Below are 24,499 nucleotides of genomic sequence, written 5' to 3'. Positions count from 1 at the left end.
TTTTTGCATTCCTGACACATTTGGGTTTGAGGTGAGAGTGTGTAACTAGTATCTCCTCCACATTATTTATTTCTCTAAGAGCTCCAAGCAATGAAGTCAGCAGACAGGTCAGCTATAAATCTGTCAAGGACCATAGAAAACCCAGACACCCCATAGAAAACCCAGCAGGACATTGGAGCATAAACATAAGTGCATCTTGCCACATCCTTTTTAAAATACAATGTGCAGCCAGAAGTGAGAGTTTATTGCATTATTTATATTAAATATTGAAGATAATTAACTTTGTCCAGGATAGCAGTATTATTGGAGAGTGGGGATGGATTTTTTACTTATACATTTTATTTTAAGCTTTAAGTGTTACATTAAGCTTTATCCATAGGATTCAACCAGTGGTCCTGGATGCATAGTTAGCCTCAGTGACATCTCCCCCCAATAAGTCAGGTTTAAAGCCTTTCATTTTTGGTTTTTAGGCAGTAAATACCTCTCAACATTTTGGAAATGGAAAGAGGGACAAAAACTTTTGCTGTACTGAAATGGCTGACCATGACACTTTTTGTTGGCACACCCCCTAATTACAATGTTACAAAATATGGCAGGTTATGAAAGTTTGAACACATTTTTGTGGTTTCTATGTGGTATAACAGTTTTGCTATTGAAGGTGAATTGCCCTTTAAGCTGCAAGTCACAGTTTCCCCAAGAGACCTGTTTATCTTAATTAGTTACAATTGCTTATCTGCTTATCTTAAATTGTTACAACTATATTGAAGTGCATCTGCCACATATTCTGGGCTCTCTGCCAAAAGCCAATTAAGTTTCAGAAATGTTGCATCTTTTTCTGGCTGTTCAGTGGAGGAGATCAAAGAGAAAGTCGGGACATTTCAGGGACTGCAGGTTAAGCTGCCAAAATGGGGACTGTCCCCTGAAAAACGGGACAGTTGGGAGGTATGGGATTGCTATGTGTGTAGCATGAGACATGTGAATACCTTCTGATTTGAGAAGGCTTTGCATTGTATGCCTTGCACTACTGAGGGCTCTTCCTAACCCTAATGGTTTCTTGGCTTAGCCTAAAAATAAGGCATGATCAGTCATCCTTACCTTGAATGACTAGCAACAACAATTCTATTATTATTTACTTTTTCTCCTTTTTTCTTATGTAAAGAAATCTTTAGGCTTCAATGCTGTGATATTATAGAACAAAGGAACACTGACTCATTGACTCATTTCCAGGTGATTTAGAAGTAGAAAAGCCCAAGTGTACCAGGAAATACTAAAAATATTCTATGAAATTAAATTAAATATTTAAACCATTTTTTAGTCATTCTCACTATATCCCCTTATACTTGATGTTAACTTGGCTAGAATAAGTCCTTTTTTGATGGCAAACAATTCTGTTGGGTTGTCTTATATTTACTATAAACCATGATGCTCCAAATTAAAGGACACTTATCCAGAAAACCAAAGACAAAAATCATTCAGTATAACATACCCCATACATCTAGCTCAAACTAAGCAGTGAAATCTAACAAGTTCAGAATAATAACTTTTGAGGTTATCTGAGTTAAACCTTCTTTTACAGTTCAATTTTTTTCTTAATGGCAAGGGTGATGGATGTTATAAACAGTCTGACTGCTGGTGTGTTAAGGATTAATACAAAGGGGAAAACAAAATGTCAAAGACAGGAAAATGTTAGATGACAAATAAATAGGCACTGTTATAGTCATAAAAACAAACTTGAGTAGAGAATTGCTGGAAGTATATAATGCTGATATATTCTGCAATGCTTTACAGAGATTATACATAACACACATCATGGGCCGCAATGAGGTGCAATTGGGTTCTAAGTTTGAATCCAGCCAGGGCATCATCTGAAAGGAGTTTTTTAGGTTCTCTGCTGTGTGAGTTTCCTACTGGTGATTCATTTTCCGCCCACACTCCAAAAACATTCACGCAGGTTAACATCCTCCTAATAAATGAACATAGTGTGTGTGAACATGATAAGTACTTTACATGATGTAGAATCTCTGTACAGTGCTGCAGTATATGGCATGTGCTATTTAAATAAAGAATGCTGATATCCTGTGGACCTGTCCTACAAATTAAATAACATACTGGTATTTTATTTGGCTTTGTTAAAAGTGACTCCTTTGGTAGGGGCAACCTGAACTGTTAAACATTTTCTGTGCTGGTTCTCAGCTTTATATAACGTAATTAAGAAAAATAATAACAAATTAACTGCACCCATTAGTGTCCTGTTTTGTAAATAGGAATAAATATTACACATCGTTACCACTATCTGTCCTCTTTTGGTTTTTATTTCTATTTTAGCATTATCAATAGCATCAACTGGTGCAGATGACCAGGAAAATATTAAATGTAGAAAGAATCCACTATTTTTTCACAAAAAAATGATAAGAGCTGAATGCCATTCTAGGAGATATATCAAGGGCGGTAGCTTTTTTTCCCCTCTTTAAGCGGAAATAATTTTCATTTTCCAGTCGATGCATATCTTATTTCCTCCACCATTAATTCTACAATGAGGCCTCAACTCTCAATTATATTGGTACAAAGTGGGAAGCAACCCAATCTGACCCAAAACTTCTGAATTAATAAATGTTCTTTATCAAACTATTACACACATTCATGCACCACAAAGTACAGGATGATTAAAATGGCCCTTTGTTATAAGAATTAGTTTTGCCTACTTTTACAGTGTAATTTTTACCAAAAGTTCAATGTCATTTCTTCTTTAATCATCTGAAATGCAATTTTCTACTTTGAAGGTTAAAGTTAAACTTTTTGTTCTTGCGTTTTTCACTTTGATACCTAACATGTTCATATGTATGTGCACTTCATGGGGCAGATCATCCTAATACAATTATAGATCTTGGTTGGTTACCATAGAACCTAAAATGTTATGTGCTCAATTGAGAAGTCCCTGTCTTGTTATACAGGTATTGAAACTCTTATCCAGAATGCTTGGGACCTACATTTTTTTTTGGATAAGGGGCCCGTAATTTGGATCTCCATAACTGAAGTCTACTAACAAATAATTTAAATACCAATACCAATAAGGTTTAATTAAATCTTAGTTAGGATCAAGTACACTATTTATTTTTACAGAAAAACTGGAAATAATATTTCAAAATTTCAAGCTTTCTGGATAACTGGTTTCCGCATAATGGATACCATACCTGTTCCTGGTCAATAGCACCAGGTTGAAGAGTATCGTCACTGCAGCCCCCAATGTATCATTAGAGTTTGTGTGACATTAAGCTCAGGGCTATGCAGAAACGTATGCATGTGGCAGTAATTGTGCATCAATATGTGATTTCATTTCTCATTTTCATCATGAAGCGGCCTTCATTAATTGACAGAATGGCTCAAACAACGACACAATTATTTCTTTACCAGCAGTGTTTAGAAGAAGCTAAGGGAACCAAAAGGTACAGGTCAAGAGTTAAACTGCACTGCAAATTGCAATTTAGCATTTGTTTCAGATTTAGCAAATACTACTAATGAACCCGACCTGTAATAGAGTTCATATCCATAGAGATTAAGCCATTGCTGTATAATGGTTTCACCTCTTTGAACTTTCACTTCTTGCTTTGCAATGAGCAAAGAATAAAATATTTATTACAAAGAGAGAAGATCAGGCAGTTTGCGTGCTTTAATTTAAGTAATTAGATATTCTGTCCCTGCAGGCTCAGGACACAAATTATATGTCCTGATTGTGATTCAAACTGACAATGTGCATAAATTAAAAACAGAAATGATCCAACCCACAATCCTATGTGTTTCCAAGTACACAATGCAGCTTACAAACTTAAGGACCTACACAAGAGGAATATGATTTTTCTTGTTGTACTAAAGCTACAGAAAATGGGAAAAGTAAAATACAAATCTATCTATCTATCTATCTATCTATCTATCTATCTATCTATCTATCTATCTATCTATCTATCTATCATCATCTATCTATCTACAGAGTTGAATTCGTTTAAAAGGGGATTCATCACGTGGTTCTTGCTATTTGGACCCCACTTGCTGGAAGAGTTGAATGGTGCTGAAGAGCCTGAGGTAGATCTCACTAGGAAAAGCTACAGTGAGGATAGACCTTGTAATAGCTCATTCTAGGAGTGAGAGTCTAGCTCAGGGTAGTTAGCAAGCAGCCTGAAGCTCCAACCAGGAGAGCAGAAGTGTTAGTATACTTAGTGTCATCAGGACAGATTAGGGGTTATTAGTGGTTTCAGAACCACTGGTGCCCAAGTTAATAAGAGATTTACCTGTGCTTGTGTAAATAGAATGGATAACCCTTCCACCACCTATACTGAATAGGCCAAGCCTGAGAGAGTCACTTGTAATCCATACTCTAATGGAGGTTGCAGGGGCGTTATAACCTGTAAGGCCTATGTTTAAGTAAAAAAATTCTGTCTAAAGGTGATATAGAGTCCAGCACCGCATTTAAAAATAGTATTACAATAGTAAATAAGCATGGATGGTACAGAAAAACCTCTACCTTTAAAATCTGCTTCTCTAAAAATATATCCTCACTGTAGAGTGTGGATGATGGAACAAAGTTGATACAAGAGAGAATAATATGAAGCAATTCAAGCAATTCATAACTATGAGCAATTGGTGAAGCCCTGATCTGGACAAACTGGGAAAACCGAAGAGAACCAAAGAACCCTGGTCTTAAAATATGTTTCTAAAATGTATCTTCATATTTTTCTTACTTCATCAAATTCCATTTCATCTGGGCTTTCCCAAGGCTTGATAAACTTTCCACGAGATTTCTTCAAAGGAACAATGACAATATAATAGCCTCTGCAAAATAAAAATGAGTAAATATTTAAATGTATGCGTTGGTGGTGGTGGGGTAGAATAAAGTGCAATGTAGCCCTAACAACTTTATAAAGAAGCAAGGAGAGCCAAAAAAAGAAGCACCATTACAAATGTCTTGCTGAATTGCACATTTGATAAATTATACAGATGATTTGTCTGTCTCAATTCATTGAATTTGCATGTTCTCTTTATTATCATCTGTTGAAATTAATCTGTGATATTTCTTCCACTAAGGTACCCTTTAAATGGCATCCAGTAGAACAAGGAACAATATTTCATAGTGACACATAGGCAGATCCATTAGTTGTTGGAATTTGGAATTTGGAAGCTTCAAAATCATTGTATAACCGCTTATTTTCAGGAATCTATTCAGTAATAATATATTATGTTTAATATAACCACAAACAATAAGAAACCAATCCCCTTTGTGTCAGATATGTCTTATATATATATATACTTATGTATGCAAACCTGTCCACCGTATTTGATAGTAGCGTTTTGAAGGCTTTTGTACAATAGGGAACAAGATGCAAAGTAAAAAAGTATTTGCAAATAGCTGTGACTTTTGTTCACAATGTACCCTGTTCTGCATAGTGCCTAGTGCTGTCAGGCACAAGTCATTCCAAGTAAGATGCACAAGCAAGCTGACAGGAGCAAATTACACTTGCCATAGATGGGGCCTGCATGTGGGTGGTCAATGAATATTTACATTAAAGTTGAGTACAGGGGTCTCTTGCACCACTGAGCACTAGACTCAATCCAGCACAAAGCAAGTCCTTAGTGAATCATGGTCAAAGGGGTGCAACTTTGCTCCAGCACTTTCATTTGAATTTAAGATCAATTTAAGAGTAGGGATGGGCAAATTTTTTCTCAATGTTTCGCCGCGAAAATGATGCCCATAGACTTGTATGGCATCGTGCGTCAAAAAAAATATTTGCCCAAGCCTATTTAAGAGTACATCAACACCAACTCAAATTTTTTTTTTTGTTAGAAAAAATACAAGAATGCTTTACTTGATTTTGTCATTCACTAGGACTTCAGGAAGCTCGACTGTAATCATTCCATCAGAGTTGGTTTTCCCAATAAATACAGGTTTCGTTTTCAAAACATCTGGAGCTGTCTTTGCTGCCACTCTATGCTGTAGACCTCCTGCACTGTTGCCTCGGTTAGTGAGGACGAAAGAGTACGAAGTCTCAGGTTTTAAATTAGTGATAAGCTTCTGTGTTGCCCGTCCATCAACTTCAACTGCCATTTTGCCATCATCGTAAAGTATCTTAGGAAACAAAGCAAACTGCAATGAGGGACTGCATGTGTTGAGTCAGTCTTTAGTACTACCTGTGGCTTTCAGCACAATATAATTACATAGCTTGTATGTGTACATTTAGGATTTGTTAGGAAATTGTGTCTAAAAAAATTACATTTGAAATGCCATATAAACCCTCCTAGTGATGGATCCCCTACTTGTAAATACAGTCCACCATGATGACACATGCTCAGCATGGTGGAGATCCAGTACAGAGTAAAACAAAATTCAGCATTTTATGTACTAGATCACTGTATATTTGCACACATTTGAGTTAATAAAATGTTTAGCATCTACTTTGATCTCTATGTGTGTAAAACAAACTCAAATGCACTAAATAAACATTGCAGTGTACAAGGGATTGTCCTGTGAGTCATATTGTACATACATGATATTTATTGTAAGAATTATTATGCAATTAACTGCCTGTGCCAGCAGCAGATACTATTAATTATAATTAGGTATCACTTGCAGTACACAAATCCAGTACGTTTTAGTAAGTTTCTGCTACCAAAAAAGAATCGATTAATATTTTGTAAAGCTTCAGTACAGAAGGAAATGGAAAACTCTGACCCGTCAGTGCTAATATCCCTTCCCTTCCTAGATCTGCAAAGAATATAGCAGAAATATATCAATAAGTAATGGGCAGCGAGACTCAAATTAATAACATAATTCAAGTTACTTTTTCCATGGTGAGAACATTTTGTGATAGTGGGAGGATGGATTGTGTGTTTCCAATGACTTCATATACTGCAGAACATTTTCAATAGTAAAGCTTTAAACTATCACTGCAGTCCAGTCCCAATCTGATAAGGTGCATGTATGTTGTTTCCAACAAATTGCAACATAAGCAAAGTATTTGTCATCTACACCCCTGTTCTTGGCCCTGACATATGAAATAGCGTATATGTGTGTGTGGGTTCAGCCTGAAAGCATATCATTGCAGCAATTCATCGTTTGTTGTCTGAAACTGATCAACTTTAAAATTCAGCACCATCCTTAAAGGAGAACTAAACCCTAAAGTTCAAAAACCCCTACCCTACATAGACTCCCCCTCGGTCCTCTGCGCGGCCTAAGTGTTATCCTGGGCAAATGCCACTAATGTTTTACTTAGCCTTCGGTGCAGATTCAGGCATCAGATTTCATGTACGCCATCTTCAGTCGCTTCTGTAATCTTTGGAATGAGACCGGCACTTCGGCAATTTTTGTGAGTTTCGGTGCATGCGCAGTGGTCGCGAAACAGAAAATTGCTCCAACTGTGCATGTGCCACCATGCTGGTATCATTTATTAATGATTAATTATTAAAATGTATATGAAATGTATATGAAAATGTAATATCAGCTAAAACAGTATTCATTTGCCTCTTTCAGTTCCTTTCCGCTACACTGTTTTAAGGTTAAAAGTGCACATGATAGAAAGGGACAGAAAAATATTCCTTTCAGTAGCACTTTTACCACTAACTCTCTACAACACCGTTCGTGTCTACCAATATCTTCATAATTCTTTGGCTATGTGGGCCTTCTATCTCTGTATATGCTCCAGACAGGTGAAAAACTAGGCCAAAGTAATAGCAATCTTCTTCTTTGCATTATACCAAACAAAACAATTTGTACACCCAACTTAAAAATACAGAGCCTTTACTCGAAAAGTAATCGAGTTGCACTCTAAGAGAGGAGAATCATGACGTGTCTGAAACCATGCATGTAAAATAAAGATAAGTCCAACTCTAGTAGATAGATTCCACGTTGGAAGACATCAACTTACTTTGAAAGGCAGAGCAGAATTGTAATTCTCTGGAATTTCCCATGACAGCAAAACTGATGTTTTCATCACAGCTTTCACATGAAAATTTTTTGCGAACACTGCTGGAAAAGTAAGCAAATGTATTTAAACTACCCTTTATACATAGTGCCCTTAAGAACTGTACCTCAAATGACTCAATTTTATTGATTAGAAATGTTGATATACTTTGCTGAAGGGGGTAAAATGGTATGACAACTCATTAGGCTCTCTGTTATGCCAGCTCTTTTGTTCTTACCTGAAAACATTATGTAGGAGATAACCAGCCAATGGTCAACTGTAGACTAATGTAACCAAAACATATTAACTTTTACTTTACCTTCTGGTTTTGTAGACCCTATTAATATGAGCAGTACCATCAGGATTAGTAACTGCTTCCAATAAACTGATATCCAAAGAAAGATAATCCTCTAAGGAGAAAGTCTTATGCAGACAAATCCTACCTTGATCAACTGGCAGTGTCCTGAACTGGACACTTGGACTAAAGGGACCAGGACCTTTGCTTGTATGTGCACGTAATTTTACATCATATGTGGTATCAGGTTTTAACCCAGTAAGAGTCACAGTCGTATCAGCAGGAACAATGGGTACTTCAATTGGATAATGTGGAAGATTGATATCTCTGTACATTAGGGTATATTTTGTGAGGAGGCCATTTCTTTCTTCTAGGTTTGGATGTTGCCAGGTTATCAGTACTGATGTTGAAGAAGTGCTATCACAGTGAATGCTTTGAGGGAATCCACTTGGCGGTTCCTCTGGAATAGAAAGTTCTTTTACAATTTCTTCCCCATAGCCCACTTTGTTTCTGGCTGACAATTTAAAGATGTATAAAGCGCCTTTGTGAATGTCTGTGGCGGTGAAATGCTCTTCTTTTTCAAAAAATTCAAAAGTTGTAAGCATGTCCAAATCCTTGCGGCCAAATTTTAAGCGGTAACCAATGACTGGTCCAAATGTTTCAACAGGAGGATACCACTGAATAAGAGCAGTATTCATCTGAGTGTGGCTAATGACAAGTCGAGGTTTACCAGGAACTGAAAAATAATATATATAAATAGGATTAGCTTTAAATCTTTACAAGGGTATGGGTGGAAGATGTCATTATGTTAACGTATAAATAAGCTTTAATTGTGCTCCTTTTTTTTCTAGTAAATGGTGTACTTTTGCAACCTGTTGGGTCTTTCTCAGTGGAATTAACTTAAAACAGAACTTTCCTTTGTAAATAGCAGATTTATGTCAGACAGACTTGCAGGCTGCATTAACTATTGATTAACTTAACAAATTAAAAAGCTTAAAATTAGGGCCTATGGCTAAAAGACAATTGTCCCCATTCACAATAACAATTGGCTAGAATTCTGAGGATAAGATGAATGTATGCACAAGTATTATGTTTGGAGATTATAGAGAAAATGGCAAGGTGGCTGTATCATAAATGTCTATTACTATAATTATGGCACAAATGTAAAAGACCTGTTCTGAGCCATTATTCTCAGAAAGGTTTATGAAAGTATTCTAGATTCAGCTTAAAATGCTAAGACGGGAATAATATGCTATTTTGAATGTATCTGGGCTAAAAAAGAGCAAACTGGGCAAATTTATCCAATTTGCGTTAAGCTACAGCAAAGATAAGACTTTATTTTGGCATGAGTAAGAGTTCAAAGTCCACTGAGAGATCAGACATTCCCCCAGTTTACACCAGGGACTCATGCACACTGCAGCCAACAAGCTAAGGTTTTATTCAGACATTAGCTGGTTCTCAAAGTTAATGCCCTTCCTGCCATCACTTTTTATAATAGGTAAATGGCTCCTGCACTAGTGGATCTATGTATCAGGAGTGTGGAGGTAAATATTAATAGGCAAATGTATTAAAAATCATACATGGAAAACATTAAATAAATAGAGTTGTTTGACTTGCACAGATTTATCCTGTTACACATGGATTTGTGCGGTGCTAATATAGGATACCCCTTTTAGTGTATGCTGGGAAGTGTCATTCTGTCTGTGGCTACTAGAGCCAGTGTCAGACTGGCCCACCAGGATACCAGGAAAACTCCCAGTGGGCCCAAATGTCAGTGGGCTCTTCTACTCACCCAACTATTTTCCATGTATGCCTATAAAACAGCAGTTGCCCCATTTCTATATAAAAATAAAGAGAAGAAATTAAGGTAGAGACTGATGATAATATTTGAGGAAAATTGATTAAAAGAATAAAGAAAGTGAAAGTGAGAGTGGGCCTGTGGCCAAAGGTTTTCTGGTGGGCCCCAGGCATCCCAGTCCGACACTGACTACAGCAACTTAAGTTCTGTCTTGCATAAAAAAAGGGCATTAGCTCAAGGGATGAAAACATAATTATGCCTCTTTATAGGTCCCTGGTAAGGCCTCATCTGGAGTATGCAGTGCAGTTTTGGACCTTAAGAGGGATATAAATGAGCTGGAGAGAGTACAGAGACTAAGTGCAACTATACTGGTTAGAGGGATGGAAGACTTAAATTATGGGGGGAGACTGTCAAAGTTGGGGTTGTTTTCTCTGGAAAAAAGGTGCTTGCGAGGGGACATGATTACACTTTACAAGTACATTAGAGGACATTATAGACAAATAGCAGGGGACCTTTTTACCCATAAAGAGGATCACCGTACCAGAGGCCACCCCTTTAGACTAGAAGAAAAGTACTTTCATTTGAAGCAACGTAGGGGGTTCTTCACAGTGAGGACAGTGAGGTTGTGGAATGCACTGCCGGGTGATGTTGTGATGGCTGATTCAGTTAATGCCTTTAAGAATGGCTTGGATGATTTTTTGGACAGACAAAATATCAAAGGCTATTGTGATACTAAACTCTATAGTTAGTATAGGTATGGGTATATAGAATTTATGTGAAAGTAGGGAGAGGTGTGTGTATGGATGCTGGGTTTTCATTTGGAGGAGTTGAACTTGATGGACTTTGTCTTTTTTCAACCAGATTTAACTATGTAACTATGTAACTATGTATGGTGATCCTGCTTCAGCAGTTTGGGAACTGGAAAGAATAATCTGTGCTCATTTCTCATTTTATTGAAAAATATCAATGGTTTTAAATAATCTACATTATTACAGTTAGTTTAGTCTTACATGTACCTTATGCTGCATCTAATTTTTATGTGACACCTTGGGGCAGATACAGTACACTAAAATGCATACTAATGAAACATGGAGGAAATGTCTGATGGGTTGACATATTAATCAAAGCAAGTACAAGTGTCAGTTTGTTAGAGAGTGTCCCACTGCTTTGAACAGTCAAACACTCTTCTGCTCAGTGGGGTGTTAGAGTTCCATAGTAGAGCTGATAGTATTCCCTTTAATTTTACAGTCACCTAAGCAACACTTAGGGACAATTTATGATTGCTCAAGGCTGTGTGAGTGTAAGTTAAGGAACTCATGCAGAGTTTCAGAAAAGAAAGAAAATCTTGTTAGTTGAGGTGTTTTTTTCCCCAAGCAGGCTTTCTTAAAAGGAAAAAATGTGGCAGTGTTTCACTTAATTACTATAAATGTAGTAGTGAATATAGTAGAAATGTAAAAAGCTTCTTTTACAAATTATCACTCAAGGGTTGCCTAAAAAAGTAATGGTTACTGGCTCAACATGTGAGCAGAAAAAAACTGAAATCTGATTCCAAGTTAGATAAGCAAGTCCATTTAAAAGAGGTGCATTTAATTGACTTGGTGTTTTTTAATCAACAGGTTAATAAAAGTGATTATTTTAATCACTGTTAACTGTGATTCTTTATATAACTGAATCATAAAAGCTACACATGTATAATGATACTCCTGTTTCTAGTCGTTCTCCAGCTTTAACAAAGGTGCTACAGAATCTTATCTATTGACTTCTTTCCACCCATACAAAGTATCAAAGCTTGCACAAAAATACAAAAACTAAAAATTAGAAACGGGAAGTGGAACCATAAATCATCGTTGGTTGTATCAAGACAACATGGACAATTAAACATTAATACTGGAATGTATAGGTATTTCATTGGGGCTATTAAAAAAAGAAATAACGAAAATAAAGGCAATAAAAGAATTTCAAAGACACAGTTCTAAGCCATATTTTTTTCTTTGAGTTCTAAACATTATTAAAGTCAATGGAGCATAAGCAAAGTGAGGAGAGCCCACAGAAACAGTGTAATATCTCCTTCAGGGTTCCAGTGAAGAGATTGCTATAAGCTGTCACAAAATTATATATGTCATAAATTGCTTTTATTCTGGCGACAGCACTCATATTGATGACTATTTTTATTTTACTTTTTAACTTGATTGGTGGTGCCACAAAAGGATATAAGAAATATGACCAGCATCTAGAAGAACTGAATCAGAGGAGAGTTTGGCTTATTAAATGAAATAACCTCATGTACCTGGCGGCAAAGTGATGTGTATATCCTTGATATTTGGAGCCTTGTGCGCAATAAAGAACATGTGGCAAGGACACTATTAAACTGCAAATAATGCCCAGCAGCCAGAGGGCAAGAAGTAAAGAACAAAGCATACATTACATTCAATGCAGCTATTTTATATCTCACCATAAATGGTGTGGGCCAAAAGCAGTAGAAAAGATGAAACTCATAGCTGATTTTCAGTATTCTTTAACAATGACACACAATTAGAGTTCAGGGTCATGTTGCTACACTGTAGATGAAAACCACTCTGGGTAATATTATATAAGGTTAAAGTTTCATAAGCTATTAATTATAAGTCTTCCTTTTGAAAACAAACTTTCTGGTTACTATAAGTAACTAGACAAAGAACAAACTTCTTCGTCCCTGTTATTACATCACTCCACCTGTTATTAATCCATGATAGCTAGTTAGTTAGATAAGGACAGGGCTATCTTGCAACCACTGGTGCTGCACCTTATAATAAACAAGTGCACTTCATTTAAGGCATGTTGCCAGATTTGAGGCAGGTTTATCTGTTATGAAATACTAATGGGGCAAAAATTAATGTGGGAAGGGAAGAACTAATTCATTTGAGGAATAGCTGCTGGGTAGTCAGTGAAAGTAGTTAGTACAGTAGGTGGATTTGTTCTGCCTGATAACAGCAACTAATGTTGTAATTGTAAGAAAAAATCATCCTCCAAGATTCCAGGGCTTGAGAGATTTGCAGCGCTTTGACACTATTAGAAAATTTTAATACAAGTGCCTTTACTGAATTGCTTTCTGATTATAACTGGCTATATTTTATGTGTATTTTTGTAGGTTTTAGGACTCAAAAAAGCAAGATTGGCAATCTGCCTGCTTTTGATTAAAAAGTCACTTTCTTCAGTGGAAGATATATTGCAATCTACATATTATTTGAATTTTAGTATTTCCTACATTTTAATGTAGTATGATTTGCTTATTTGTAGTAACTCTGCTAAACCAAGCAAGTGCTTGCAGCTGGGGCAAGAATTAGTGAGCATGCCTAGAATGCCTGAGACTACTATTTCCTAGAAAGAACTATCATGTCAAGAATTTTACACATATTTTTATTCATTTATTCATTTTAGTCAGTGCAGTTGGATGTAAAGCCACATGCTTAAAAAATGGGATCCCAATATCTGGCAGCTCCTTGCAGGAGAGGTACATAACTGACCTGCAGCGCTTGTAGACACAATTTTAGGCTTGCTGCGAGCTCCATCTCCTTTAGTGTTATATGCTGTGACAGTGATGGAGTATGCAGTTTCAGGCTGTAGTCCAGATATAATCATTTCCTGAAATGAAGCGAAGAAAAAGTTTCAACTCTGCTGTTCTCAACAATTCACATTTTATTTATGTTGAACAATATTTTGATGTCGGAGTTGGTTTCTTAGCATCTGTCATGACTTAAGTGGAACACAAGGGAGAATATTCCTGGCTCTGTTTGATATAAGTGTAAATTTAATGGTACGATGTTACTGTTCTGCAAGTCATCCCTGCTACCTCCCAAGCGGAATTTCAAATCTTTAGCAAACTGGAGCTCATACAGAAGCTGCACAATCATTTCATTAGTGCGTTGAGTCAAACCTTCTCTCTGTAGGGCACCGATTACTGAATTAACCTACTAATCATTGCTAATACAGATAGTAATACTGTCGTCCACGGAGAAATCAGCCCTGCAGGGCATAGTTGCACCCAAACTGTTATCAAGATCATAATTAACCTACTGTAACCCAAAGCAAAAGATCTGGGTTTCTCAAGCAGAGGTTGGGGGCACACACAGCCCTCTAAGCACTATGGAACATACAAGGGGTATGCACACTTTGTGGATGAATTGATCCTGGGTTATTAAGTAAGTGGGTTCAACTTCAGAGCAAGGCCTTCCAAACTTTCACAAATTGTAGCTAGCACTCTGGAGAACCAATTTCTGTAGTCAATAGTTACTTTATTTGAAAATGCACGACATGTGATCCTTCCTCAGGTGTCATATACAAGGGGTAATTTACCAATAATGATACAAAGTATGAAAGTTGTCATGTCTTTTGCAATTTGCTCTTCTAAGAGCACCCTCAGGAGTAGATCCTTGTGCTCTAGAGATATGCAATTCCCCCATGAATACAGCACAGCCTCTAAAGAATAAGGGAATTATGTAGGTGAATCTCCCATCCTGACCTCTACCTATCTCTGAACTTGCATAGCATTCAGACGCACAACTTAGGGGGTGCTGGTGGGTACATAAATACCACTAGAGCCTCCTGCAAAGACCTCCTGTGGCAAAGACAGAGGTGCCCACCAGTGATGGCTGAACCAACTCACATTGAATTTTGCATCCAGTACAAGTGCAGAAAGTCCCCATGGGTGCTTTTTAAAATTAGAACTAAGGGGCACCATTTTGCATGCCTAAGCACTTCTTGGGGTCATCCTTTCACTTAAATCAACACACTCAATCTGCTAAAGCCCTAAGGGATATTTGGAGCATCCAATTTATGCGAAGGCTCCATAAATTTCATTGAATGACATCATCGTAATATAGCATAACATGTCTATAGGCTGAAATTTTATTGAATTACTTTCATGTAGTAAAAAAAAAAAAAACACATTCATGAACTGAGTGTGTGATCATGCATCACTCATTATACCACTAAATGAGCTTGAGCATTGCCATTGCACATTTTAGCTGAGAAAGATATAAGCTTATAATACTGTAATAACAGCACCTTTACAGCTAAAGCTCAGTTTCAATAATGCAGGACAAACATTTTTTTCTTCTTCTTAAACCATAAATGCATTTCAGCTTATTAGTAACAGCCATTCAAACAAATAGTACAATCGGCAACATCATGTACAGTACTGCTGGCAAATCACAGCATCATGCTAAATGAATATCAGACGGAAAATCAAGTGAAATGTTAGTGCATGCATCTGTGCAAACACAAAATAATGGGAACAAACCAAATAATCACAATAAAGCAAAGAAAAACCACACTTTTAAATGCTTATCCACTTTACTCACATGTTCAGTAGTATCATCATATTCCCACTGTTTACAAGTAAGGACGTAGGAGAGAAAAATAATAATAATAATAAAAAATAAAGAAATAAGCCCATATTATTAAGGCTCAGCATTAAGCCCTGAAATTTTCTACTTGTAATTTTTTAAATAAAATGTTAAACTATACATAAACGCTCATCAATGATGTCTTTGGGCCCACGTACACAAAGGTTTATTGGAAGACCAAAGAAGGGTACATTTGCATGCTTAAATTGCGTATGCTGTACATCTATTATTAAAGGAGACAATATCAACCACCCATGTGATGGGACCCCCATACGTCTACGACACTATGCCACATGCGACACCTGTAATGTGGTGTACTTGCTTAAATGCCCATGTGGGATGGCATATGTAGGCCAGACAGGGAGACAAGTCAAATCAAGAATAAAAGAACATAGAGGCTATATTAGGAACTTTAAAAAGGATACTTATTCGGACACAGCAGTTTCTAGGCATTTTTCAGCCATGAGTCATAACGTAAACCAGCTAAAATGGTTAGTTTTGGAGGTCGTACATAACCCCCCAAGAGGTGGGGATTTGAAACTGCGATTGTCTCAAAGAGAGATGTATTGGATTAGAAAGCTAAACACCGTAAACCCTAAAGGGTTAAACGAATCGTGGAGTGTTAAAAGCTTCTTATGAAACGTTGCTGATACTAATCTCTATGTTTATCTCTCTTCCAGATTTTGACCCCATAGCTACACATTCAGAATGTTTCAGAATCCAGTTATGGTAACGTACAGTATTTATGGCTACTTTATCATGTAGAATATGTTTAAGTCCGAGAGGACTCTGAGTCAGTTTCAGCCAATTGAGAGACAGATTGGGCTAGTAGGCCGTATGTGGCAGTACTAACAAGTGTTCGCCCATTGGTCCCCCGTTTTTAACCCCTCTTTTACTCTCGTTTATATTGTATTGATATTTTCCTTTCTCTACAGCACTTGGTGACAGCTGAAGCGTATCACGAATAAAAATTGAATGAGAAGCACAAAGGCCCTCAGCCTGTTGAAATTGTACCCTATTACATAAGGACACGTTTTACATTGTTGCAAACTGAAGTCATCTTCATTCACTTTTGAAGCATTATCTACTTTTGAAACATTGTTCTTCTTTTCCCCCCACCTGTTTACCACTTGGAGGATGGGCTTAATGCTTTGATGTCATTTCCTGTTAAACACTATATTATACATTGTTTCACATCCTTTGTATACACTTGACAAAGAGTCCATTGAGACTCGAAACATGTTGTGTTGAACAATAAACACCTAATTGAGCAGTTAATCCTGCAGTCTGGATCGTTCCTTGAAAACTTTATTTTGTGGATTGATACGTTCGCACGCACGGCGGAGGTGCATCACAAGGTTTCGATCGGAAGTTTTGCTTGCATTTGTTTGAGGTAACTAGCAACAGTGATTTATTGCTCATCAATGATGTCTGTTTTGGGTGTTATGCCCTACACATATTTGATATCCATTTTTAAAGTTTAATGTTCTTAAACTATGGGACATAGTATCCAAAATGCTCTGGAACTGAGGTTTTCCAGATAAGGGATCTTTCCATAATTTGGAACTTCATACCTAAAGTTTGCAAAAATCATTAAAACATGAAATGAACCCAAAGGGATTGTTTTCCTTCCCATAACGATTAATTATATCTTAATTTGGATCAAGTACAAGGTACAGTTTTGTTATTACATAGGAAATTGTTAATCATTTAATTAAAATGAAGTCTTAAGGTGACAACCTTCCTGTAATTCAGAGCTTTCTGGATAACAGGTCTCCTGATAACAGATCCTATACCTGTACACCAGGATACAGTTAAATCAAATGAAAGTCACCTAAATGTCGAGCATATCATGTATAAATGAACAATGCCTGTGTATATCTTTTGAAGTCGTTATCGATATAGTCAGTATATTCAATCAAGGTTCTACTTGTGGGTAAAAAGAAGCCACCCATGCTGCGGTTCTCTTTGTATCTGCCCCTCCATATGTTTCACTCTATCTAGCAGTTAGAGGCTTAGTTATACTTTTCAAAAGTTTTTCCTTAATTGGATCACTAAGAAATTTGATTTGTTTCTTTGCGGTCACATTTTTGTCCCATGATTCCTTGCATATTTATGGAAAAACATGAACAAATTGATCTTTATGACTTTTTTTGCAACAAAAATTGCATTATTCCATACATTTTTACAAATATGATTTTAAAAAAAATAATTAAACGTTAAATATACACCTCATTATGAAGCTCGGCCAATTTTTATTCAAATTTTCTTCAGGTTTCTGATGGTAGTGGACATTTGTTCACTAAAAATCCCAAAACCCCACTATTGCATACACATACTGCCTCTAAAAACAAGCAGTGCTATTAGGATAATGCCCCTACTAAGATAATGCCTGCATAAAAGAATGAGGGACTTTTTAATTGTTGTTCAGTGTGAGTCCTATATGAGGGTTTAACTGAGTAAAATAAAATATTCCCACTAATAGAACAGTCTTCACATTTTGCACTGGGCTTGAGTGTGAGGGCAGTATCATAGAGTTAAATTAAACAATTTGGACAACCCTTTCCATATTACATTTTTAGTTACTTTTGTAAGTGAAAAGTAGAAAATGACTCCAGCAGGAATTAGTGTATTAACAAACAACATATTTCTCTTACAAAACTAGCTAAATATGTATTTTGGCATGGGGGGCACAAACATTTCCTTTCAACTGAATAATAGCTGGTTACTTATATTTTGGCTTTTTTTTTTGCAAATTATACTACCATAGTCACAGTGTTAACCACGATTTAAGTTTTACATAGAGCAGAATGACAACTAAGCTTGCGGTCTACCACCAGCACAGGAGAGGGCCAGTAAAATTGAAGGCAAACTTGGAAGCTGAGCTCATAAGACTTCTCTATCTGTTAGCTGGTAAAGTAGCCTATGACTGCTGTACCTGCCTGCAGGAATCCATATATGAAATGCCATTTCATATTTTGCTATCAGATGAGGTAACTGGTTTTTTGTATGTATCGTTTTCCACATAGCTTATAGCTACTGTATCTTTACCAACAAATGAGCAGCTGAAAATGTAAGCATTAATGGCCCTTCTGAAAGATAATAGCATTCCTAAAAAGTAGTAAAGGTCTAGTAAAGGCTCAGTATAAGAGCAATTATGCTATACTTTTTTGGACAGACATAATATCAAAGGCTATTGTGATACTAAACTCTATAGTTAGTATAGGTATGGGTATAAAGAATTTTAATTAAAAGTAGGGAGGGGTGTGTGTATGGATGCTGGGTTTTCATTTGGAGGGGTTGAACTTGATGGACTTTCTCTTTTTTCAACCCAATTTAACTATGTAACCAACTATGTATACTTTCCTTTGGTGTTATACATTGCTAATAAATGCCCTGGACAATATAAATCTAAAAAGGGTCAATGGTCACAAATAAAAAATTGTGTTTTGACAAATATTATCATATTCAGTGTGCTCATATTTTCTTGTGTATTTTAATTAACAATATTTTACATCTAATCTGTTATACTTTTTGTTTCCTGATCCATAAAGCAAATAAATGTTGCAGTTTGTCTGTCACATATTGCCGAAACAGGCAAGTTTCAGGGAGCATCAACAGGAAATACAATGCCTTGATGGCAATGAAACTTGCATATACATAAAGGTTTTATTATAATGACGTATGTATGACAAACACGTGTCTGGGTTCATGCAACCTGCATAAATCACAAGAACACCAGTTGTGATTAGAGTTGCCAGCTCACCCAATACGATAAATATATCATACTATAATACATTTTTACTTAATTTAGAAATAAAGATAAATAAAGCAACAAGCTGGAAGTGTAAAGTCTTCGCAGTACTGGGTCTGATTTTGGGGAACCTTCCACAAAATGCATTCTTTCTACTTTCCAAGAGGCCTAATGCAATGGCAAATACTTATTTTTGAAAATGAAAAATCCCACCTGATCTGGGTAAATATGGCTCCTACAGCCACAGCTGGAACCTTAAAAGGAACCGTTCAGTCCGATTTTGTTACCCTAAGCACTTATCCTATAGTAGATGAGCTGTAATATATCTTAAAAACTTTATATTTATAAAAAGGGTATTTTGCATGGTTAACTAATAATCAGTACCCAGGTTTATGATACATACTTTATACAAAGCTGTACTGAAGTCTAGGGTGTCATTCAGTTGATGTATCAGTCTATTAAGATAATGTGGAAAGATAAATGAATAAATGGCATGAGCTAAACTTCATTAAGCCTTGTTCACTAATGAGGCACCATTGATTTCAGTGGGGTGAAGCAGATGATTTAGCATCTGTATTGGATGAAGCATAGAGAAAAAAAAAAGGATTTATCCTACAAAGCCGCTTCTATGTATATCTACAAACTGTATGAAATGGAATTGCTATGCATCTTTCTTCAAGACAGGCATATGATATGCACATGAGAAAATGTGAAAGATCAAAATGAATAAAAAAATCACAACTCAGTCAAGTTGGGTCATTTGTACAACATCTTGTTTCAAGCCAATCAGGCTTAACTTGAGGTCAGTAATGACCTGATAAAAAGTCAGTCCTGAAACAATAATGGATTGCAGTATTTTCCAGGGAAAACATTGCTATCCACATAAAAGTATTTTCATTGTATTGATTATATTTCTGCATAGATAATCATGTTATTATGGTAATATATTGAGAGATTTCCCTTAAAGTGATGATGTTCCAGATTTTTCAGTGGCACTTTAAAAAGTGTTCTTTCCCTAATCTAAATTTCTAAAACAATTGTATTGGCCAGTGACACCTTTTCTCCCACAGCTGCCGCAGTAGTTATGAAAGTATGGGTATGGGTATAAAGAACGATAGCTTGGAGCACCAATTTATACAGCTCCCGATTTTAGTGTGTCTTTGCCCCACCCCAAGCCTACCAAAACCGTGGTAGGAGATGTTTTCCTTAGCTGAAACAGGAACAATTATAGGGGGTGGGGACTGAGGTCAGGAAGCCATTGAAAGTGTTGATACATTCCTGTAAACATCTGGCACAACAATATAACTTTCATTAGCAAAATGTAAAGTAAGTACAAACGTGAATGTACAATGCTGTGCACGTAGATTGAATAAAACGTTTCTAATATGTTTAGTTTATCATATGTTTAATGGGTAAAGAACAAAAGTAAATGAAATAATACATTAAGAATGATTTACCTGAGCATCAGCCAGCATAACGTCTTTGAGCATTGGTTGGCCTTTGGGTTCTCCATTTTCCATTCGCACATAAAGCACCTGATATCCACGTATTTGGCCGTGCTGCTTGTTAGCCACAGGTGAGCGCCAGGATACTTTAACAGACGTGGAGTTCACAGCCTCTACCTCGACTTTGCGAGGAGGACCACTAGGAACTGGAACAACATCATTTGATAAAACAACTTTATAGGCACTCATCCCACCCACTGAATAAAAGGATCTTGATTCAAGCAATAAAAATTCAGAACAATTCTGCTCTATTATTTTAGTGGAAAGATCAAAAACATGACTGATGCAAAAAAAAAATGGAAGAAGAAAAAAGGGTATCGGAGAAAGAGAAAAAACATGTAAAAATGTAAAAAGCCAAGGAGGATGCTTTGACAATTCAAAGCATTTATCTGAAAGGTTGTACTGGTATAAATTATAAGACAAAAAGACAATGCTTTCAAAAATGAACAATTTTACATTGTACAACTGCATATTTTTGGGCCTTCTTTTTGTTTTTGGTATTAGGAATAGAATAATAATCAACAAAGATGACTCCACAAAATGGCTGTGCATCAGTTTCCACAAAAGATAACAAAGATTCAAGAGAAAGAAGAAGTGTGAGTTTCAAACAAGAAGTCAGGAGAAAAATATTTTTTTTTTAATCAAGAAACCCAGTAAACTGCAAAATAAGTAAAAAAATAAAAAGTTGTTTCCAGGAGACCACTTAAAATATGTTTCCAGAAGTATGCAGAGAAGAGCTGATTTTTTTAGAATAAAAAATGAAGACTTTTAAAAAATCTTTTAGAAAAAGAGCCAGAACAGGAAAAATAGAGCTTCCCATTAAGTTGAGAAGCTTGAAGAGAAGGGTTAGACATGAACTGACGGAGGAGAGGAAACATACCATCTTCATCTGTCCGAATCAGTATAGGAGAACTTTCTGGGCCAGGTCCGACATCAGTATAGGCAATCACAATTATGCGATACTGAGTCCATTTTTCCAGTTGTTCCAAAAGGTACTGTCTAGTCTCTGAGGAAATTCCCAGTATTTCATGGGGCTTGATGTCATCTGCATCAACTCCAGCATATTTAAGAGAATATCCAATGATTATGCCATTCTGCTTTTCCACCGGAGGAGGAAGCCAACTTACCAATATGCTGGTAGAGCTTTGGCTGTTACATCTTATGTCTTGTGGAGGAGCTGATGGCTCTGATTTCAGTAAAGCATTACAGAGAGTTTGGGTGCATAGATAGTAATGATCCGAAAATAAAAAAGATGAGGAAACAAAACCAAAAATAACTAAATTTGAAAACGTAATGAGAAATTAAATATAAAAATAAAATATTTAGGGGTCAAAAGGCACCTTGGCTTGTTAATATGAACTGACTTAAAATAAACACATGAACACGTGAACAAAATGAGAAGGGAGGCATGAAGATGAGGCCTAATAGTAGTTTTACCTACCTGTACAATTAACAAAAAAAAATACCACCAACTTTGCTTTAAATTGGAACATTTGCTGGTTGCAATTAATGCATGCTGTATCTTTCATTTATACTAGCATCCCTCAATCATAATTGGGAAAGAAATAATTCAAAAACTTTAATCCACTCAAGACTTTACTAATTAGAATAATAACAACGTGAAACAAACAGTTGCTTTTGTGTCATTACACATGCTTTAAGTAGCAACCAGCATGAACTCAAAAAAAGAAACTAAAAAGTGGAACAAAATAAATCTTTGAAATCCACTTGACTACAATTAAACTGAATTTCTTTTTGTTTTTAATGAGGTCTGGGTCTACAGTAAGCATGCAAAATTATTTGAGTAAAATGGCAATCTAATACAAAGATTTACCTACCAGGGTATAAATCAGGCTTGTGGGTTTTGACTTTAACTGGTACTTACCCGTAGTGATCAGCTGCTATCCCACCATGAGTATTTTTTTTGATTCAGAGTGACATATTTATTAGCAGAGAATTAGAAGGCCACTAATGAACATCTACTATAATATCTATCAAATTATTACAACTCTTTTTCACTGTTAAATTAAATACAGATTAAAGGCAAGCATGCCTGCTGGCAATTATGGCACACTGATTCTAGAAGTGATATAAATAAATGTTACAGGAACTCATAACAGCCATACTCTTGATATTTCTAATATCTAATAACACTATAAAAATCATACCATGTGTAATATTGTGATGAGCACATACATACAGTAGAATTAAGTCAGATTTTTGAGGTCATTGATCTATTTTAATATGAGTTGTCAAAAAAAGCATATTATTTAAAAAAAATTTAATTAAATGGAGAGATGCATCAAGACATATTTATCTAGTAGAAGACATCAGATTTGCACTATATTGCAAATATTCCAAGTGCAATCTTGTATAGGGGAGTAGGTTTCTACTTAAGTCAGAAAAATAAAAACATTAACATTAAGGCACGTGGATTGCCAGTGCAATCCATTGGCATGCACTATTAAGAAAGAAATAATTTAAAAATTCTGGAGAGGGACCTACTTGACTGCATTGTTCTGGCTGAAATTTCTGTAGTTGATGCACCAAGGCCTACAGAGGCCCGGGCTGCCAAACGGAAGTAGTATAGGCTGTTTGGTTTGAGTCCTTGCAGCCTATAAGATGTGGCTGGATCAATGGTGATAACCTGCTAAGGAGACAAAGAATTACCATTGGCTTAAAGCACCCAAACATTATGTTCATGTTAACAGTTTACCAGGAAAGGATTACTATAACTCAGATCTGTACCAATCAATTACCTCCTCTGCATGGTCTCCATCCTTATAATAGAGGTCATAGCTTGATATGGTATCTGAACGTGGTGGAGTCCAGGAGAGCAGTATACTTGTTTCTGATTCTGGTTCAGCTTTGAAATTCAAAGGCTGACTAGGAACTGTGCAAACAGAAATATTGCTATACATTAGAAAATGATTTACAGTTGCATAAATATGCATTTTATATTTTGCTAATGTGAGCTATACAGTTATTTAACAAGCTTCATATAAAGGGCAGTTTCTATCCTGAAGCTGACTATGCTACCTGAAAAATCGACTAGTATCAAGGGCAAAACAGAAAATAGGAAGCACAAAAATTACAGACATTCCACACTTTCAGTAGGAAAATAAATACTTATTTTTATCTCAAAATTTCTAGGTATTTTCTGAACACATTACACATAATATTATGATTCTACATCCTATGGTAGTGAAACTTAAATACTTAATTATATTTTTTTAAATCCACCTTAGTATAGCAGATGTTTTATACATACACTGTACTACATGTACCATTTTTTTCCATTGCAAACAAGTCATTCTGTCAGTCCCCGGTTGTCAGAACAACAATTGGCTGTACCACTTAAAAACAGTTAGACAGAGAAAGTATGTGTGAGTTTCCCTTGTCTAACAAACCAATACCAAAAATACATAGTAATTTAGAATGCCCAGCTTCCAAATAGTATGAGTAAGCTGTTTGCAGCTAAATTAAAATAATAAAACCCATTTGTAAAACAGAGTCAATGAACAACCACTACTGTTGAGGTGCATTTTTAAAACAATGACTGTTTACTGTCAAAACACCATTGACATTTCCCCTTTATAGAATGGAATGTGCACTACTATTGACATATAACAGTGTGTATGGGCCAAGTACAAAGGCATTTCTGATTTTAACTTATTTATTTCCTTGTGTAGAAAATACCATATAGATAATATATTTCATCATCTATGGCTCATAATAATATCTTCCTATTCTCTTCCCTATCTCTTTGTTAACATCATACTGTATATTATTAGTAGTACTGGCTTACATTGACATT

General features: G+C 36.1%; 1 protein-coding gene and 1 long non-coding RNA gene across 51 annotated transcripts in view; one reads left to right on the top strand and one right to left on the bottom strand.

The window, feature by feature from the left end:
- ptprd.S (protein tyrosine phosphatase receptor type D S homeolog) overlaps positions 1-24,499 on the bottom strand; it is a 998,444-nt gene that overhangs the window by 68,393 nt on the left and 905,552 nt on the right. For 16 of the 50 annotated variants that reach the window (XM_041574091.1, XM_041574084.1, XM_041574101.1 and 13 more), the window contains 10 exons: positions 23,442-23,575; positions 23,188-23,332; positions 21,563-21,868; positions 20,635-20,828; positions 15,379-15,405; positions 13,543-13,660; positions 8,390-8,977; positions 7,911-8,011; positions 5,856-6,115; positions 4,734-4,824 (listed from right to left, as the gene is read on the bottom strand). In XM_041574091.1, the coding sequence (XP_041430025.1) occupies positions 4,734-4,824; positions 5,856-6,115; positions 7,911-8,011; positions 8,390-8,977; positions 13,543-13,660; positions 15,379-15,405; positions 20,635-20,828; positions 21,563-21,868; positions 23,188-23,332; positions 23,442-23,575 (1,964 nt within the window). 50 annotated transcript variants of the gene reach the window in all.
- On the top strand, positions 15,506-16,701 carry LOC108706952. Its single transcript, XR_001934185.2, has 2 exons — positions 15,506-16,152; positions 16,359-16,701. It is a non-coding gene; the product is annotated as an uncharacterized LOC108706952 (long non-coding RNA).

The sequence above is a fragment of the Xenopus laevis genome, chromosome 1S (assembly GCF_017654675.1).
Source record: "Xenopus laevis strain J_2021 chromosome 1S, Xenopus_laevis_v10.1, whole genome shotgun sequence".
Taxonomy (NCBI): Eukaryota; Metazoa; Chordata; class Amphibia; order Anura; family Pipidae; genus Xenopus; species Xenopus laevis.
This window is presented reverse-complemented; position numbering and strand designations above follow the sequence as displayed.